This window comes from Bos javanicus, chromosome 2 (assembly GCF_032452875.1).
Source record: "Bos javanicus breed banteng chromosome 2, ARS-OSU_banteng_1.0, whole genome shotgun sequence".
In the NCBI taxonomy this organism is placed as follows: Eukaryota; Metazoa; Chordata; class Mammalia; order Artiodactyla; family Bovidae; genus Bos; species Bos javanicus.
The window spans coordinates 24650510-24672309 of NC_083869.1; the positions used below are offsets into that span (position 1 = coordinate 24650510).

Genomic DNA, 21800 nt, shown 5'->3' on the forward strand with positions numbered 1-21800 from the left:
AGGTAATAGTTTATCACTGGAGAAAATCCCCATATAATCTTTTTAAATTGAATGTAGAATTAAACATTAACTGAAACTTACACAAGTTCCAACGCTTGTGGTTAAAGGTTTAATTCTATTTCTGAAGATCACTGAAAAATTCCCTATCTTCAAGAGTATTCTGGAGAAGGCAATGGCAACCCACTCCAGTACTCTTGCCTGGAAAATCCCATTGTCGGAGGAGCCTGGTAGGCTGGAGTCCATGGGGTCGCTAAGAGCACCACCGAGCAACTTCACTTGCACTTTTCACTTTCATGAATTGGAGAAGGAAATGGCAACCCACTCCAGTGTTCTTGCCTGGAGAATCCCAGGGACGGGGAGCCTGGTGGGCTCCTGTCTATGGGGTCGCACAGAGTCAGACACGACTGAAGCGACTTAGCAGTAGCAGCAGCAAGAGTATTCTAAACTTTAATTTAAACTATATAGAAATACAGTTATGTGTGGTAAGTCACTCAATCACGTACAACTCTGTGCGACCCTGTGGACTGTGTAGCCCACCAGGCTTCTCTGTCATGGGATTCTCCAGGCAAGAACACTGGAATGAGTTGCCATGCCCTCCTCCAGGGGATCTTCCTGACCCAGGGATTGAACCCACATCTCTCATATCTCCTGCACTGGCTGGCAGGTTTTGTATCACTAGCGTCACCTGGGAAGCCCACAGTTATAGAAAGGATAAGAAATAAAGCTGATCAAGAATCTAGAGTACGGCATGATATGTTTAATTAATAAGGACATGCCTTACAAATTTTTTCCTAACAATTGGCAATGTCTTTTTAGTAAGGAAAGCATAAAGGTAACCCTTCTATTTAGGTCTTCTCTTAGGTGACTTAAGACGAAATATTTTAGATTGTATATTCTCTGACTATGGTCATTTCAACTTCCAGTGTTCTATATACTGTTACATATCTGATGTTTCCATGAAGCAATTTTTACATTTCCTCATCACTGCATAAAGCAATGTGCCTGAGACTTAACTGGCAGTCGGATAGAATTCGTACACATGTACTTAATACAGATTTAAAAAACAAATTACCTCTTTAGCCTCTTAACCTAAATAGCAGCATTTGTCTAAATTTGCCTGTGGTGCGTAATTTTTGAAATACCAATTTTGAAGGCATGTTAAGGCTTGGCTAAAGTTGCAGAGAGTTAACATTAGCTGTAATTCTAAGAATACCCAAGATATGCTGCAAAAACAAGCCAAAAAACTCCGTATCTATATAAACTTGCTCAATCTTACATTCACTGACAATATGCAAGCTGCAGAAATTTCAGTATTGTTGGAGAAATTAAGTAGAGAAAAACTGTGAGCACTTCCACTTTTTGAAAAACAAAGGTCACATTATGTTAATTTTACTGCATTAGTGCTTTGCAACCTAACTAAACTTACAATAGCTCAGTTGGTAAACAATCTGCCTGCAATGCAGGAGACCTGGGTAGGGAAGATGCCCTGGATAAGGAAATGGCAACCCACTCCAGCATTCTTGCCTGGAGAATCCCACAGGCAGAGGAGCCTGGCAGGCTACAGTCCATGGAGTTGCAAGAGTCGGACATGACTTAGCAACTCAACCACCACCACCAAACTCACAACGATGTTCCAAGATAAAGATCTAAACACATAATTTTAAAGCTTTTTATGATATTTCATGAAAGAATTTCTCATTAAGAATATTGTCACCATTATCAAAAAAGGAATGCAGTGGAATACATTAGGAAATATTATTAGTCTACAAAAGTATTTTTTTCACTTTCTCAAGATTAAATTTTTATACATACACAGGATTTTTCTATTAAAAAAGCCCTAAGGAATCCAGAAGATTAAAGAAATTTGCTCTCATCTACTCTCAAATTGAATCCAAATTAAAGAAAGACAAGGATAAAACAGATGACTGAAACTCACAGATAATACAAACTTTATCTATGTATTTCAACTTTCTCCAACAAACCCTTCCCTAAAATGTCAGCAATCAGCAAGACTGAACAATCTTTATTATACATTCTTCTACTAAAAAGCAATGAAATTACCTTAAGAGAGGGCTGGAGGTACTGATAAAAGCAAAACCATAAGATGAACAAACCATCAGTGTCTGAATAATCAAGTTTATTACATTGCAAAATTAAAAATAATTACATTATCTTTAAAGATGATAGCTATGGAGATGTTCTATAGACATCTTAATTGTTACTAAAAAAATTTAGGTGTCGCCAGAGAGTTTGCAAAAGAAAAAGAATGGATGATGAAAGATTAATATGGCAAAATTTTAATACGCAAATAACTTCTAAGCAGATGTGCTCTGGTTTCTGACCATCTAAAAGGGTATATTTTTCACATGCAAAAATAATACTACAAAGCACCGTATCCATAAACTCAATTATGACATATTATAGTCTCAAACCTTATACATCTAATAACAGAAATCTTGGGTTTTTTCCACTTAAATCTACTTCTCCAATCGTCCCTATCTCAGGAATAGTACCACCACCACTGAAGCAATGGCATCTTCCTCATTGCTCTTTCCCTGAACAATCACATTTAACTCAGTAACAGGTGCTGCTGACCCTACCTCTGAGGAGGTGACTCACTGGAAAGAACACTGATGCTGGGAAAGACTGAAGGCAAAAGAGGAAGGGGGCAGCAGAGGATGAGATGGTTAGATAGCATCACCGACTCAATGGACATGAATCTGAGCAAACTCCTGGAGACAGTGAAGGACAGAGGAGCCTGGTGTGCTGCATTCCATGGGGGTCACAAAGAGTCAGACACAGCGATTGAACAACCACCAAAGAAATATCCTCAAGCAGGTAAATGCAGTGTTGCCCATAACACTGTAATGTTCTGGTCTCTCTTCTCTCACTCTTGCCCTCTACAGTGGGTTCTCTGCATAGCAGGCAGAATCATCTTTCAATATAAACACTATCAGATAACCCCCACCTACTTAAAACTTCCAAGGGCTTCAACTACTCTTATTCCATCAACCGAGTTTTGCCAACCCTCTTCAACTATCTCCTACCCTCCTTCTCTCATTACCACAATTTAACAACAGTGATCTTTCTGGACAACAAAAATGCCAAGAATGTTCTCATTTCAGGGCCTCTGCATAGGCTGATCCCTTCAGATAACCACATGACTGGCTTTTCTTCATTCAGAAACCAGCAAAACGTTTCTTCATACATATTAATTTGTTTATTTAGTATCTATTTGTTGACTGCTCCCCTTGGCAAGAATGTGTCATAAGAACAGTGACTTTGCTTTGTTTGCCATTATACCCCTGTGAAATGAACATTCTCACTGCGAATGGGAAAGAGCCACGCCTGTTCCCCCCACATCTGCTACCCATTCTTTTTTTACAAGGGGAAAAAGAGGTCTCTGCTTGAACATGTAATTTAAATAAATGATCTCTGACAATGAAGCAAATAAATAATCCTACAAAAAGACATTATAAAAGACTGATTCCTTACTCCTAACACAGTACTTCTAAATGGAGAAACCTCGTTTTCAAGAACGGAACAATTAGAAGTCAATGCAAATACACAGCTATTTTCACTGCACAAAATATTTGAAAGATTTATCAATAACTAATTAATATTTCCTTCAGAAGAAATCAATTCAGCACTACCAGCTAGAACTTAAAAAGAAAAGAAACACAAAACACCAGTAAACTCCTCAAACAACACTGAATTATGTACAACACAAAGGAAAAAAAATACAATTTTTAATGTATTTTTAAGAGTATCTGGGCTTGAAAATTTAACAAATATTTGATTATAAAAAGCTCCATTTTAGTAAATTCTGTGTTAAATGCTAGTTTATCTAAGATTAAATCTTTTCAAGTATCAAATCACCACAACTACAGTATTAGTCAATGAGTCATTCTTATAGCTGCAAATTTTCAATAATATCTAAGGGACACAAACCACTAAAAAAAAAATATTAAGTGAAAGTGATATATATTTATCTAACAAGCTGAGTCATCTCAAATAGGGGTGGCAAATGAGAACCAAAAAAAGTTAGTGCTCAAAATATTTCTGACACTGAAGTTGAATAATGGACATAAGAGACTATTTCAGATTTCTTTTATGCTATATATCATTCACGTTTCCATTCCTTTAAGCTTACTAATACGGAATTTTTACCTATAAGGGGACTGTTTGCAAGAGGGAAGACTCTCACACTAGCAATAAACTGAGAGCTAATAGCATAAAAGTATGGGAGCAGGCAAATAAATAAAATATACACTGTGAAAAACAGAAATAAAACCTAACAAGCACAAAAGCCCAGGCCCATTTAGAACAGGTCATAAACAGTTCTAACATCTTTGAGGAGAATATTACTATATATTATGCATACTATGATAAGTGATTCTTTCCCATGTGCAATACAGATTATTTACTAGTTGTGTGACTTTGGACAAGTCCCTTACAATAAAATAAAACAAAAAAACAAACAAATAATAAAAAGGGGGCAAATCAACCAATCCCTGTAATGAGAGACGGTTTTAACAATAAAAGAGTGGAGCATGAGGCTGGGAAAAGACTCACATCAGGAATTAAAACTTAGTTAAAATTTTGAAAACGTTTGCTTCAATATCTTTAAATAGGAATGTCTAAGAACAGAACAACTCTAAAATATACAATTTTTTGAAGGTTCCTTAAAGATTCACGTCTATCCAAACATGCCAAAGACACCCCCTTCCCAACATCTCCCAAAGTTTCAACCATTCCAAGATCAACTCAAGTCTAAAATCTCATCATCTATGTTATTCAATAAGGTACACGTGAGACTATGGGTATGACGTATCATGGGGCACAATTCCTTCCCACCCGTCAAACTAGAAAATAAGTTATTACTTCCAAAGAACAAAGGCAGGACAAGCATTGGATAAAAGTTATAGACTTTGTCATTCCAAAAGGGAGAAAATGGTAGGAAGAAATAAGTCACCAAATGATTTCAAAATCCAGTAGGTCAAATTCCATTGTTGTTGTACAGTCTCTAAGTCATGTCCGATTCTTTGCGACCCCATTGACTGTAGTCTGCCAGGCTCTTCTGTCCATGGCATTTCCCAGGCAAGAATACTGGAGTGGGTTGCCATTCCCTTCTCCAGAGGATATTCCTAACCCAGGGATCAAACCCACATCTCCTGCATTGGCAGGCGGACTCTTTACTGCTTAGCCACCCGGGAAGGCTCAAATTTCATCAGACTTAGGAATACTGTGGTCTATGACACTACCCTCTGAGCCCGAAGCTCCTCCTTCAAAATCATTCATCCTTTTTCTTGAAAGGTAGCACATGTTTGCAGATGAATAGTGTTATCAACCTGTTTCTTGCCTATTGGATTTTAGAAGTCCATTAGCCTTCCCGTATTCTGTCAGTCCAAACTGGCTATATTTCTGCTGATATGACACTCTGGAAAACTTTCTGGGTCATGTACGTATGCCATGAAAGTTCATGCCAATGGACAAGATGGTCCTCCACAGGTGCTCCCTGAATTTATATCACAGAATTCAATCCCTATTTCTGGCTTTGTTGAGATTACTGAGGAGATCAATGAGTCACACCTGTCTATTCAGCAAAACAAGATTATTTAGCCAAGATTTCTATTGGCTTTCTCCCCAGAGCACACTTCCCCACCAAGGAATTTTCTAAATTTAGTGTCTTCACAACAGGCTGAGAATTTCCCAAATCAAGTCCTAGATCTTTTTTACTTAACAGTTCTCTCAATTTCTCTCTTTCTTCTTATACTTTAAGTGGCAAGAAAGCAGGCCACAGCTTCAATACTTTGTTCATAAAGCTCCTTAGCTCAATAACCAAGTTCATTTCTTACAAGTTTTCCTTTTCACATGAATATATGCTTAAAACAACAGAAACTAATTTAAAAAACCTAAAGTTGGTAAATGAAATAAAACTCTGATCAAAAAAGTGAGATTTTTACAGAAAAGGCTAAGGATCACAATCACAGGTTTAACTGGAATGACAGGCAGATAATCATCTCCATAATTAAATGTTAAATATGTGGTTTTAGAGCTGTAATATAACAGATTCTCTCCTCCCTCAAATCTTTAACATTTTATAATCTGTTTTAAACTCAATTAGGAAACAGTTAAAAATAAATTTATTTCTGTTCTTACCTCTACACAGTCAAAGTTCTCATCAACTTTAGATGCATATTCAACACGGAACATTGTTGATAGGCTACCAGCAATATAATATAACAAGATCTTCAGACCCTTGTAACCAAAAGCAGTTTCACTGAAAGGGGAAAAAAAGCAGTAATCTAAGACCCGAAAATGAACAAAGTCATTACAAAGTATTAACTCTACACAGAAACAGGTTTAACTTCATGCGTGGTTTCAAAATTTTAAACTATACTTACTAAAAACAACAACAAACCATACTGTAATGAAACTGTGCCTCAGCTGTCTGTCCTAGTTTATAAAGTAACAGAATAATAACACCTACCTTAGGGATGTTATATGGGTTATATAAATAAGTCAATACATATAAATTGCTCATAACATTCACGGGTACACTGTACAAGTGTACTACAGCTACTGTTGCTGCTTTTACTCTTGCTACTATTATGAGGTATTTCATATCAGAGACAAGTAATGTTAAACTGATTCCTGGTTAGGCAAGCAGTTAAGATGGAGCTATAGAGCCCAACTTGTAGTTCTCCCAACTTATAGCCCAGATCTCCCAACTTATCACTTGCATGTCCAACACAAACATCCAGAGCTGCTGAAAGTGCTAAGTGGTAGCACCTGACTACACCCCACTTAGGAACTCAGAAAGCACACGGGGAGCTGCTGCTATTTTCCCAACCTTGCTCCCTGCTATCCATCTATGCCTTTCTATTTCCTTAAAAAAAAAAAAAAAAGTCTTCTAAAAAGATAATTCTAAAGTAGCCAGGCAAGTTCCCTGGTAGTCCAGTGGTTAAGACTCGGTACCTTCACTGCCATGACCCAGGTTCAATCCCTGTGTTGGGAACAACTATTACACCAAGTACATGGTGTAGCCCCCACAAAAAAGTCCAGAATAGGTAAATCAATGAAGACAGAAAGTAGATTAGTGACTATCCTGGGCTAGGGAGGGTATGGGAAAGAGGGAGCCACTGCTAACTGGTCACAATGGGAATTTTGGTGGAAATGACGAGAAGGTTCCAAAATTGGTTGTGGTGATGATTATTCAATTTTCAATATGCTAAAACCCACAGAATTATACACTTTAAAAAGATTATTGTATGATAAAGGTTTTTTTTTTTTTTTTAAGATGAATTCTGAAAGAATGCTAGAAAGAAGCAGTGTCATTTCCAGATTTCTGTCTAGGTTACCAAAACAAAATATAAGAAGTGTCCATTCCAGGACTCTGAAAATTATGTGTAATAGGAAAGAGTGGCAATGATACTAGGATTAAGATCAATGTAATGGTTCCCAAGATACAGTTACCATGATTATGTGACTCTCTTCCATCTACCTTAGAGGGGTGTGCACACCACTTTTAATGATGTGCAAAGTGAGTGTGCAAAATGCCACAAAGAAGCAGTACTACAAAACACTCTTTAAAGACAGAGATCCAAAAGAAAGCATTCTTATTTTTATGCTGTAATAAAACCTGTTTAAAATATAAGAGGCTCAAATTTTGGCATGAATCAATTATAAAATTCAGTTATTAATACTTAAAAGCACATAAAATACCTAATCTGATATATTCACAAGAAATTCTTCAAAATTTCTTCCAGGAAGAGACATTTGTCAACTTAAAAATATATTAAAAAAATTATGTCAAAAATGCTGAAATAATGCATAGGGAAAAGGGCAATACAGAAGAATATTTTAAATGTCAACTATGTCTAAACACCCTTTCCTACTAAGAAAAAAATCCATGGTTCCTTGAGGATATGGCCAATTCATTCTGTAGAACTAGTAAAGTACAGGGTGAATGTGCAACACTTGATTATCACAAAGTAAAGTGTCCTCAAAATGATGATGATATATCAAAAGGACTCAAAAGCCAGTTTGAAAGAGCCACTTGTTGAATCTGGGATAATCTGAGCATCAATATTAAAAACAGTAACAGACAATAACTCATTAAGTTAAAAAATCCTGAGTCTATTCTGATATAAACAAAAATATGTAAGGGGAAGAAGACACACTCTCTTTTACAGCGGAATGCAAACTAATAACTGCTGAAATGTGGTAGCGTTAGAAAATCGCCCTTTTACAACCATAGTAAAATACTAACAATCATTAACAGATTTAAAACTATTGAATGAAAGTTTGATGGGAAACAGGGTATTTTCACTCTCAAGAGTATCTCCTCACAGGTTACATATAAATAACAAAGAAAAAACCCTACAGTGGTGAAACCTTGCAGATACCTCCAAACTTAATGACCCAAGGTAACCAACAATGGGACAAACTGACATCATGGACATTCTGACATGACACATTGAGAAGGGCAGATACAACTTCTGCTGTGGTACTATAAATATATGCATTATCTGAATTTAATCATGAAGAAACAATCAAACTAGTCCAAAATGAAGGTTTACAAAACTAGCCCTATTCTCTACAAAAATAATGACATGGAAAATAAAGTCTGTGGAACTGTTCCAGTCGAAAGGGACTAAAGAAAGGTAACAACTAAAAGCAATACACGATTCTAGGCTGGATCAAGGATGAGGAATTACTGACTTTATTGAATATACACAAAAGAATTACTGGGAATCAATTGGCAAAGTTTGAAATGTGGATTATATTTTAGAAAATATATCAATGTTAGATTTCCTGAGTTTGGATAATTTTACCACAATACTGTCCTTGTTTTTAGAAAATACATACTAAAGAGTTTAGGAGTAAGAGAAGATATATCTGCAACCAACTCTCAAATGGCTCAACAAAAATCTATCAATATATGTATATGAGAATGATTAAAGCTAATATAGCTAAATGTTAATAACTGATGTATGTAAAGGATGTACAGAATATTATTCTTGAAACTTACTGCAAAGTTGATATTTTCTTCAAAATCAAAAGGTAATGGACTACTCTAATAATGTAATGAAGGCATTAGAAATTTAAAAAATTGTGCTGAACATCCCAGGACATATCTTCAAACTTGCTTCTGAAAATAAATTTCTCTTAATTGTTTATTTATTTCTCATAGAAAAAAACTTGAGCTTTCTAGTGTTGGGGGAGTGTTTTCTAGAAGCAGTATAGCAAAATCATGCAAAACAAGTAGTTATGAATATGGGCTCTACAGTTTGACTGAATCTGAATTTCAGTCATTCATATGTTCCTAGGCAACTATCCAACCCCGCCAATGTTAATGTTACACATGATGATACCACTGCTAAGATTATGCAAATTAAATATCATACTGTACCTACAGTATAGCACTAAATGATAGGTATTATACAGTAGATTGGTGTCTCAATATAAAACATGCCATTCTAATATATTTTAAAAGAAACATGAAAAATAATAGGAAAGAAAATAAATTGATTTCTAAATTAAAAAAAAAAAAAACGTGTTTTCCCTACTAATTTGACAAATATCTTACTAAGTTACTTACTCATCCCCAAAGAGTTGATGGGTATACTCAGGAAAGAAAGTTCTAATGTCATTCTCAAGATCTTCAGGAAAACGAACTGTTTAAAAGAATAAAAAATATAGAGATATTAAAGGTGATAGGTATTTCCACTTTGAGAATCTCATTATAACCAGGATACAGCCAACAAATTTTTTTTTACTTAAAAATGTCACTTTTCCATTATATGATTTACACTGGATTCTCATGTGACAACAATAAAAATCAGAATGTTACTTTTGAGTGCTTCAGCATCAAAACCCTACTGAGTCTAAGAATTAGAAACCTAGGTATGACACAGGCATCTAATTTAGTTTTTATTTTTCTGTTATGTTTGTACACAGTGCAAAGAGTAAAAGAGAATAAAACCAAAGAGAGGCACACTGAGATGAGCAAAGCTAGTACAAAGGAAACAAAAACAAAGTGCTATAGGAAACATTCTGAGAACAAGAATAATCTGAGTTTGATGAAGCTCATATCATCACATCATTCTTTATGACTGCAAGATGATGATGATGTTTATGTTGTTGCTAGCTTTTTTTCCTTTTGCTTGTCACTGCAGGACTTCTCTGGTGGTCCAGTGGTTAAGAATCTGCCTGCAAATGCAGGGGACATAGGTTCAATCCCTGGTCCATGAAGATTCCACATGCCAAGGGGCAACTAAGCAGGTGTGCTGCAACTACTGAATCCTCGTCCTGCAAATACTGAAACCTGCCCTAGGGTCTGTCTGTGCTCTGCAACAAGAGAAGCCACCTCAAAGAGAAGCCCACGCACTGCAGCTAGGGAGTAGCCCTCACTTGCCACAACTAAAGAAAGCCCACATGCAGCAATGAAGAGCCAGAGCAACCTAAATAAATAAATTTTTTAAATGTATCATAAAGCACAAAACCTGAAAATGCAATCTAAGCTGTATTCAGGCAAAGAAAGCATTAAATGGCATAAAAGAACAATCTCTTCATAGTCATTAAGGTGAATTCTTTTAAGGAACAACTATATCTATCTAATACTTTAAAAACTATTCAGAGTGGGAATGGTAAAGTGGGAAGGCCATGAGAAATGTGCACAAAGACTACAAAAATTGACTTCCACCTCTCCTAAAAAGAAAGCAAAAAAAAAAAAAAGCAAAGAGGAGAAAAACAGACCAAGCTCACCTACAAACAATAATGTAAGAATATTTAAAGATAACATAAAATAGTCTTCATAGAAACAAAATACACTGTGGTACTGAAATAAAAGGATGATTCAATATCTAAAAATAAAAAAATAATTTAATATTTATGTATTACATTGTATATAAGACATTATCAAAATTATTTCCATGTAAACTGAAATGGCCCTCAATATACTCTAATGTGTATATCTGAATAAAAAATTTTGAAAATTGAAAAACACTTTTCAATGTAACAAGCCAGGATTTGAGATTTATTGGAGAATTACTATAATCATCTTCATTAATTTAAGTGAAAGGAATGACCACTATCATTTTTTAACAGTGTTCTGAAAGTGCTAGAAAATGCAAATTGGAAAGAGAACAAAATAAGAGGCATATTTATAAAAAAAGGAAGTGAATAAAAAACTAAGAAAATCAGCTGAAACCACTCTCCAAAAACAGTAGAAGAATCCAGTAAGATTATCTGTTTTAAAATACATTAAAAAAATAACAAATATATTAAAAACACTTCAATTAAAAATTAGGCAAAAGATTTGAACAGATAGTTCTACAAAAAAGATACACAGTGACAATAAGCACATGAAAAGATCCTCAATATCAGTCATTAGGGAAATGCAAATAAAAACTGCAATAAGATATCATTTCACATATTCTAGGATTGGCTATATATAAAATTAATTAAGTGCTGACAAGAATGTAGTAAAAGTGGAACTCTTATACATTGCTGGTGGGAATGTAAAATGGTGTATCCACTGTGGAAAATAATTTGGCAGTTACTCAAAAAGATAAACAAAGATTTATTATATGACCCAGCATTCTCTTCCTAGCTATACAGTCAAAAGAACTGAAAACAAGGATAACACAATTCTATCTTGATGCTCACAGCAGCATTATTCACAATTACCAAAAGGTGGAAACAACCTAAGTGTTCATCAGCAGATGACTAAATAAAACAAAGTGTGGCATCGAGTGGAATATTACTCAGCCATTAACAGGAGTGGAGCTCTGATACATGGTACAACATGAAACATCTGATGAGTAAATAAGGTGAAAATATGCTAAGTGAAATAAGCCAGACAGAAAAGGATAAATATTCCACTTAAACAAAATATCTAAAATGGGTTAATTCATACAGACAGAAAGTAGATTAGAGGTTACCAGGAGCTGGAGGGAAAGGTGAATGCAGACTTACCGCTTAACAGGTATAGAGTTTGTCTGGTATAATAAAAAAAGATTCACTTTTTTCTATAGTAACCCACCCCCAGAGCACTGGATCCCTGTGGGAAAAGTACGCCTGTCAATCTCTCACACACAGAGTGAAAATAGCTTATTAATGGAGAAGAATCTTGGGATAAACTTAGTGGAATTATTGGTATGCAGTCAAGAGTTAAAGTTATCCCACGTGTCTATCAGTATGTTCTGATAAACGTTTCTCCAAAGAACGGGGGAAGGGAAAAGAGGGAGACAGAAAGAAAGGCTGGTTTGAGGGAAGCAAATTATTGCTACTGATGGTAGGAATTAGATTGCCCAAATAACCCAGTCAACTTTAGTTATGTCAAATATGTGTAGAATATATGTAAACGGGATCTTGATGTGGTAAAATATATATATATTAAAAATTACTTTCCATCATTCTCCTACACACAATAAAGATAAATACAACAGAAGAGAAGATGCCACTTCATAATAGCAGTAAAATAGATGAAATCCCTAGGAATAAACAATAAGAAATGTTTATCATCTATACATAAACTTTAAAACTCTACAGTTAGACAAAAAAACAGGCCTTAATAAATAGAAAGATATGCTTGCTATTAGTAAGGAAGACTCAATAATGTAAGGACACTACTTTTCCCCATATTAAACTTAAATTTTAGTAGGATCTCAATTTAAAAAAATTAACAAAACATCTCTTTGGAACTTAGTAAAATGTTCATTAGAAGAAAAAACATTACAGAAACTGAAAGAGTAAATGAGTGGGATCTAGTCACACCGTATACTAATCATATTTATTGTAACAGTACACTAATGGCTCAAGGGGAACAAAAGGCCTCAAAGTACACCCAAGAATATATATGATACTTTAGTGTGATTAAAAAAAGAAATTGTAATTGTTTAAGAGACAACAAACTGGCAGGCAGATAATTGCCTAAACCATCTGGAAAAGTATAAAACTGGATTCCTACTCTATGCCTTATCAAGGTAAAGATTCAAAGGTTCAATTAAAAAAGAAAAAAATTTAAAAACTATTAAAATAAACAATATATAAACATTTTCATAATCTTAGAGAAGGAAGGCCCTTTTTATAAGACACAATGAAAACTCATAAAAGAAAAAGAAATTTCCCTAGATAAAAAGTTTTAACTTCTACATAACAAAAGTCAAAACAGGTGTCAAAGTATTTGCAAAATATGACAAAAGGAGGGTTGGTTCTTTTAAATATAAAGGATATACTTCTCTTAGAATTAAAAATCAATTTTAATTATCAAATCAAAACAGTCAAAAACACAGTGAAAAAGAAAAATCTCACTAAACAGTAAGTTGGTAAGGATGTGGAGAAACTGCAACTTTTGTGCACTGTTGGTGGGTATGTAAAATGGAGTCGTAATAACCATTATGGAAATTATGGAGGTTCCCCAAAGAATTAAAAATATAATTACTATATGATCTAGCAATCCCACTTCTGGATACATATCCAAAAGAACTTGAAACTGATCTCAAAGAGACAGTTGCACATCCCTTCACAGCAGCATTATTCAAATAGCCAAGAGAAGGAAGCAACTTAAGTATCTATCAACAGATGAATGGATAAATAAAATGTGGTATGTATATATATGTCTATAAATATATAATGTAATGTATATATTATATATAATGTAAACATAAATACTATAATTTTATAATCATTACATGTAATATATAATATTAAATATAACAATATTATAATGTTTATATTATCTATAATATGTATACATATATATGTAATGTAATATTATCCTGTCTTAAAAGGAAGGAATTTCTGCCAAGTGCTACAACATGGATGAATCTTGAGGATACTATGCTAAAAGAGATAAGCCAGTCACAAGACAACAAATACTGTATGCCTGCATTTATATGAGGTATCTAAAGCAGTCAAATTTTAAAACAGTAGAAAGGTATTAGCAAAGGGCCAGTGAGAGGGGGGAAAATAAGGAGTTCTTTCTTTAATGAATATAGTTTCAATTTTACAAAATGAGAAAGTTCTGGAGACTAGTTGCACAACAATGAGAGTATACTAAATACCATAGAACTGTACACTTCAAAAACCAGTAAATTTTAAGTTATGCATTTCTCACAACAATTGCAAGCAGAAATAAGAAGCTACCTTTCACACATCACAGAGGCAAGGTGTTTTTGGTTTTTTCAAAAATGATAATACGCAACACTGATCAGGGTAGAGGTAAAAGGACTATCTCAAATGTGAGACTGTAGCAGTATAAGCACACATACTCTTTCTAGAAGGCAATTTAACAACAGCTACTAAAGTAGAATATGTTCGTAACCCTTTGATCTAGCACAGTAGTTCTTAAACAGAGACAATTTTACACACCATCCTTAGGAGGTATGGCAGTGTTGGAAGACATTTCTGGTTGTCACAACTGGAGAATGTTACTGGCATCTAGTTATCAGACCAAGAGTGCTGCTAAACATACTACAAAGTACAAAATAACAAAGAATCCTTTTGTTGTTTAGTTGCTAAGTTGTTCCAACTCTTTTGTGACTTCATGGACTGTAGCCCCGTCCATGGGATTTCCCAGGCAAAAATATTGGCTGCTGTTACATCGCTTCAGTCATGTCCAACTCTTTGGACTGCAGCCCACAAGGCTCCTCTGTCCATGGGATTCTCCAGGCAAGAATACTGGAGTGGGCTGCCACTTCCTCCTCTAGGGGATCTTCCAGACCCAGGGATAGAACCCGTGTCTCTAATGTCTCCTGCACTGGCAAATGGGTTCTTTACCACTAGTGTCACCTGGGATGGGCTGCCATTTCCTAACAATTACCTACCTAACCCAAAATGTTAACAGTGTTGAAAATGAAAAACTCTGATCCAGCATTTTAACTTCTAGCCACACATTCTACAGATCACTCACACAAGTGGGTACAAATGTACACAAGGGTATTTACTAGAGAATCACTTTTAATAGTAAAAAAGGAGAAGCAAATCTCACAATAGAGAGTAAGTTTTAAAAAGTTATGATACAGTCATACTGAATTACATAATTTAAAAGAATGAAGTACATCTATATATAGTTATAAACAATGATATTCAAGTTATTGTTAAGCTAAATAACAAAACAGCCTTACAAAAGGATCCTGGTTTTAAAGAAATAATGTATGTACAAGAAAAAATAAAAACTTTGATCAGTATTATCCTTTTAATGAGGTGTCAGGACACAAGTATCTTCTTTATCACCTTCTCTGTATTTGTTATGTTTGTACTGTTTAATTATAGCTAACATTTACTGTGACTAAATCAAGTTTTTCAAGCACTTTACTTGTATTTAACCTCATAATTGATTCACTACAAATAATATTGATTCCATTTTAAAGATGAAAAATCTAAGGAATGGAAAGTGATGAGACCAGAACTCATTAGCACATAATTATTTTTTAAACAGCCTTATTGAGTTATAAATTTACATTCCATAAACTCAATTGTTTTAAGAGTATAATTTTAAGATTTTTAGTACATTTAGACTTGTGTACTGCTACCACAATCTAATTTTAAAATACTGCCATTACCCAAAAGAAATCTAATTTGCAGTCATTCTCTGTTGCCACCCTCAGACCCAGGTGACCACTAACTTTCTGTTTCTGTGCATATGCTTTTTCTGAACACTCATACAAATGGAATCATACAGCATGTCTGGTTTATTTCACTTTAGAATGTTTTTGAGGTTCACCTATGTTGTAGCATGTATCGACCCTTCACTCCTTCTTAATGTCAAATAGTATCCCATCACATGGATATACCACACTTTGTTTAACCATTTACCAGCTGACTGGTATCTAGGTTATATCCTTTGGCTATTGTGAATAATATTCCTGTGAACATTCACGTACAAGTTTTTGGATGGACAAACATTTTAAATTCTCTTGGGTAGACGTCTAGGAGTTGAACTGTTAAGTCATATAGCAAATATATGTTTACTCTTTAAGATCCTGCCAAACTGCTTCCCAAAGTAATTGCAAAACTGTTTCCCAAAGTAATTGCATCATTTTATGCTCCCACCAGGAATATATGAGTGTGTTTCCACATTCTCACCAACACTTATTTTCTATTATTTTTATAAGCAAAAAGGTAAAGGTAAATGTTTTTAAGAGGTTAAAACCATTTCTACTTGTCATTATTTTGCGACACTGAACTTTTGACATGTAAACTCTGCCATGTGTCAAACACCTACCCACTCCATGACATAAATCAAGACTTCATAAAATCTAGATGTGCTCAATTAGTATAGAAAACTAAACATAAATTGCAATAAACAATAAAATAAGCCATACAAATGTCATAAACAACTGCTCTTACACAAAATTCCCCTTCATGTGTCTAATGCTACTTACGAAAGGCATACATACCTAATTTCAGTTCAATTGCTGTGTTGGTGTTACATTTGTACTCAGCCAGTTTCTTCTCAACTGCACTCTTGTATTCAACCAAAAACTTCTCCATAGCACCAAATCCTAAGAAACAGGATTTTAAAAAGACTAGTTGGAAGTGATTTAATTAATCAAACCTAAAAAAAAAAAAAAAAAAGGGTTCTTACTAGAAGTGGAATAAAGGTAAGTCTTTAACTATGCTAACAGACCATAGATTTCCAAATACTCCTACATAAATGTAGAGTATATGACTGTCTCATTATAAAACAGAATAAACATCACTTTTGAGATAGAGGCTTGTGAACCAGACTGGCTTTACATAAATGAGTAAACTTGATAACATAACAGACTACTGACATTTCTAAATAGTTAATATAAACTACCTGCTAGGATTTATACCTAAGTAGCCTTTTAAAAAGAAATATAAAAAGGATGCTACTGCTCCACTAAGAATCGAGGTGAGAATGTCCTTCAATAATTACAAGATAGCATTTTATTCATAATACTGGAAAAATTCTACCCAAAGTACTTTCAGATCAACTATTTCAAAACCAACAACTAATAATGCATAGAAAGATTATCTCAGGAAGGATACACAAGAAACCAGTAAACACTGCTATTTCTAGTATAAAAGACAAGGAACGAGGACATGATTAGGACAGAAAATTTTCTTTTTTAACCAAGTGCACAAAGACATAGGCTATTGGAATAATCAAGTGGTTTTACTACAAGGTGGCTATCCATCAATGTATATGATAATTAACAGTGGAAGAAACCATTATCATGAGAAACTTTCAAGCAAAGATGGCAATAAATCTCCTGACAAAATAATCATAAAAATTAGGGAAAACTCAGGTAAAAAAGTCATGAGCAGAAATGGAAAACAGGGTACAATGACATGCCATAAACTTCAGTAAGTGGTTACAACACAGGTACACAGCAAATGTGGAACACTTGAAGCAGTACAGATTAACGGTTTGGAGTCAGAATTGCTGGATTCAAATCCAGGCTTCATCATTTGCTTACTGCATCTATGACCTAGAGCACATTACTTGGCTTCTCTGAACAAATGGATAAAAAGAGTATAATAGAACCTACCTCAAACTTCATCTATAAAAATGAGATAACAGAACACATCTCAAGGCATTTATGTATAATCTAAGCAACAAATCATACATTAGTTTAATCCTCACAATTCTACAAGACAAGCAGATACTTTATCAGCCCCCTTTCATATTCAAAAGCTTAGGCTTAGAAAGACGTTTGGTTGCTTAAAGGTCACCTGACTAAATGGTGGGACTGAGATTCGAATTTAGGTGGAATTCTTACAGTTCACCCCGTGCAATACATGCGTCCCCCCTCTTAAGACAGTACCAATGGACCCCAAAACCCTACAATCTCTATCTGGTAGAAGAGGTCTTCGTTAAACATCTGTAGAGCTCATGCTATACCCTGTCTATCCAGCACATCTATAAAAGTCTACTGAGACTACTAGGAAGGCACTGGGAAAAATCAGAAGAAACTGTCCATCACTTCAAAAGATATGTAACCGGGAAAAAAAAAAAAACATATACCACACCAAAACAATCTTAATACACGTACAAAATAATGGCAATTATTAGTTATTAAACGCTGTAAATTTAAGAGATTCAATAAAGAAAGCTGACTGGAATAAACACAGAATTATATTAGACATCCCCTAAAAGAGAAGTTTAGATGAAGGAAGAATGCTTCATCCTCTTTCTCAAAGGAAATCTACATAAATCCTAGGACTACTGAAGTGTGAGAGATTAAGGAGACTACTATCAAGTCAAACAAGACTCAAATGAGAGCCTTGGCGCAGGGTAAGGCAGCATTGCGCTAGCTCAGAAGTTGAAGTGCAGGGTGGCGGAAGACCTGGAAGAGGAGGGTCTGAGCATTAAAATCAGCTGGCGGGAATAGGCTCAGACTAGAGGCTGAGGCAGCAGTGGGCGAAGGGAACGAGAAGAGAAACAGGCGTCCAGACACCTGGCACCTTACAAGACCAAATCACCACGCTTTTTCCTGGGCTCTTGGTCCCTCTCAGGGGCCGAGTTCCCCTCAGAAGGTGCAGAACCTCGAGCAGTTGGGGGCGGGGGCACGAATCTCGGCGGAAAAGGAGCTGGGCTGACAGTTCCGCGCTCCCAGGTTCAAACAGGCCTTCTAAAACCCAGGCAAGAGCTCGAAAGTTCCCGGCGGGTACTGTCACCTCCGTCTCGGTGTTCTTTCCCAAACCTGCCCGCCCTCTCCCCTTGGTAAACTTTTCCCGGGAACTTACCCGCCATTTCCGAGCTGCGAGCACCCGCGGCTGAGGGAGGACGAATCAACCGCGCGCGCTCCCAGGCCGGAAGTGAGCCCACTTTCTGACGCATTTCCCCCGCCCACCCTTGGCCTGTAGCTGGCCAATGAGAGGAGGAGGTTCGAGGCGCGGGGTGGTGGAAGCGTCTTGAGAGGCGGGGCTAAGACGGCGGGGCGGGCTCGGATGGTTGCCTAGCCACAGCGAGCGCAGTCAGTCATTTTGCAGGCTTGAATTGCTGGAGGAGGCCGCGAAGGGATATTCTCTGTTAAGACGTTCGCTGGCTCGAGGAGAGTTTCTATCGGCTTGATTTGAATGTATACATACCTTATGGCAATTTTCTGTACCCCCTTAGCGATGTTTGGGAGTGGAAGAGAAACTTTCCACTTGGCTTGGACGGTAGATTCCAACACCGGAGCCCTGTCGGTAAAATACAGGGACTGAGTTGTGGTTTCCGGAGAAATTTTAACTTATTTTGTTTATATTTTTGCGGTAAATACTTGTTTAACATCGTTTTTCTTTCATACTTTTTAACAATATGTTTGCGGTCTGAGACTTAAGTACTGTTTTCACTTTATTACGCAAGAGTCTGCACTGCGCTTAGTCGCTCAGTCGTGTCTGACTCTTGCGACCCCATAGACTGCAGCCTGCCAGGCTCTTCTGTCTATGGGATTCTTCAGGCAAGAATACCGGAGTGGGTTGCCGTTTCCTTCTCCAGGGGATCTTCCCAACCCAGGAATGGAACCCAGGTCTCCTGCGTTGCAGTCAGACTCTTTACTACAAGGGAAGCCCGCGCAAGAGTTTAGTGTACCGAAATTGCTACCCAATAATACCTCAGGTGACCTGTTCTGCTCCTACATGTCTGAAGTCCTAGTGGTCCAAACCACAGCACAGGATACTATCCGATCTGGGCCATAGGGCTTGTTAGTGTTTAGTAGCTGCTGAAACTGTCCCAGAGTATAAACCACTGTTTGCGTGTCTGCGTCCTTGGTTCTTCAGTCCTGTCAGACTCTTTGCTACCCTGCAGTCCGCCAGGCTCCTCTGTCCATGGGATTTCCCAGGCAAAAATACTGCAGTGGGTTGCTATTTCCTTCTCCAGGGATCTTCCTGACCCAGGAATCCAACCAGAGCCTTCTGCGTTGGCAGGCGGATTCTTTACCACTGAGCCACCTGGGAAGCCCCTGTTTCAGTTCAGTTCAGTTCATTTCAGTCGCTCAGTCGTGTCCGACTTTTCGCGACCCCATGAATCACAGCACGCCAGGCCTCCCTGTCCATCACCAACTCCCGGAGTTCACTCAGACTCACGTCCATCGAGTCAGTGATGCCATCCGTATCCACAATTATTCCCACATGTCTATATACTAGAATGCCTTGTCTCAACAAATGTTGGTTAATAGGTTTTACAGTGATGATACTAGAGCTAAAATGGACCATTGGGATGACAATCTAGAACTAACACACTTCCTTCTTTTAAAGATGTGGAAACTAAACCCAGAAAAGAGAATTACCCAAATTCACACTCAGTATACAGCTTATACAAGAGCCCAGGTTTCCAGATTCTCAGCTCAGTATTTCACTACATGGATATGGCCCCCGTGAAGGTAAAGATCAGAAAAGGTACTGAGAATGCTCAGATCCCTTTCCTTTAAGCCTTAATGAAACACAAGAAATTATGATCATAATATTAAGAAGGAAACTGAAATCATTGTCACTAATGACATTATTGATCAAAAATGGAAAACAATCTTTTTTATATAATCATTTTTTCAAAATGGCAAGATTCATCATTTCTTTCCAAAACTAACTTACCTGTAGATTGCTCAATAGCTGACTGGCAATTATGATTCTTAAAACAAGAAATCAAAAGGGAGTTGTCTTAACTGCAGCAAATCTGAAACAGAGTTTATGACTTTATATGATTTCATAGTTAGTTGTGGGCTTCCCAAGTGGCACTAGTGGTAAAGAACCCACCTGCCAATGCCAGAAACATACAAGATGCAAGTTCGATCCCTGGGTAGGGAACATCCTCTAGAGGAGGGCATGGCAACCCACTCTGGTATCTTGCCTGGAGAATCTCATGGAGAGAGGAGCCTGGCGGGCTACAGTCCATGGGGTTGCAAAGAATCGGATATGACTGAGCAACTAAACACGGCACAGGATGCATATGATGATTAAAAAATAAGCTGAATATGAAAAAAATATGACACCTATATATTTTGTGACAAACATTTAGTATTATGATTTGCTTGCAGAATTGAGGTTACAGTTTTAAATTGCCCTTGTTTTAGAACTGTTCATGCATATTTATTAAAATGTCATGGGGCTTCTCTGGTGATCCAATGGTTAAGAATCTGTGCTCCCAGTGCAAGGGGCATGGGTTGGATCCCTGGTCTGGGAACTAGGATCCTGCATGCCTGCACAGGGTGGCCAAAAATAAAGAAATAAAAATAAAATGGAAAAAAAAGTCAGAATACGTGTTTCACTAGTTTAGCTAAAAGCTAAATGAATGACTTCTTTCAGAAAGGTAATAGTAAAATTACCAAAAAGGAAAAAATATTTTTTAGGGTGTTCCCCTTCTTTTTAAATGTATATTTTACTTTATTCTAAAGGGGATTTAGGAAGTGAATATTACTGCCACAGAGTAAAATTTCTGCAAAAGGAATCTGCTGTTCTGAGATATATGGAGGAGGGTGCATTGTGGTATGAAAAGTTCAGTTCTACTCCTTGGTAGACCTTGTTTCCTCTATTAAGTGGAGATAATAATACCTTCCCATTCATTGCATTGGGTTGTTGTGAAAAGCAAATGGAACGATATTTAGGAAAGAGGTTTGTAAACTATAAAAATTCGATATTGATATGAGATGGTATTAGTATACCATTCATTCTAGAATAGAAAATTTGGAAAAGGCATTTTTCTCCATAGCAAGTAGTCATATTACATTGCTAGGAATGAACTAGCAACCATATGTTTTGTACATGTTCAAGTGCATATGGGCTAGTAAATTTTGTCATCCTGTCCTGAAACCTCCACAAGGGATTTAAAAAAACAATAC

General features: G+C 36.3%; 1 protein-coding gene across 2 annotated transcripts in view; it reads right to left on the reverse strand.

Moving 5' to 3' along the window:
* The window catches only part of HAT1 (histone acetyltransferase 1), a 39880-nt gene extending 21048 nt beyond the window's left edge, over nucleotides 1–18832 (reverse strand). Inside the window, exons 1-4 of one of the 2 annotated variants that reach the window (XM_061435327.1) lie at nucleotides 18730–18832; nucleotides 16413–16517; nucleotides 9608–9683; nucleotides 6163–6283 (exon numbers count right to left, since the gene is read on the reverse strand). In XM_061435327.1, the coding sequence (XP_061291311.1) occupies nucleotides 6163–6283; nucleotides 9608–9683; nucleotides 16413–16517; nucleotides 18730–18823 (396 nt within the window). In that variant the 5' untranslated portion in view covers nucleotides 18824–18832. Of the gene's footprint in view, nucleotides 1–6162; nucleotides 6284–9607; nucleotides 9684–16412; nucleotides 16571–18729 lie in introns of both variants that reach the window. The other variant, XM_061435334.1, reaches the window with a different exon arrangement.
* Nucleotides 18833–21800: the final 2968 nt, after the last annotated feature.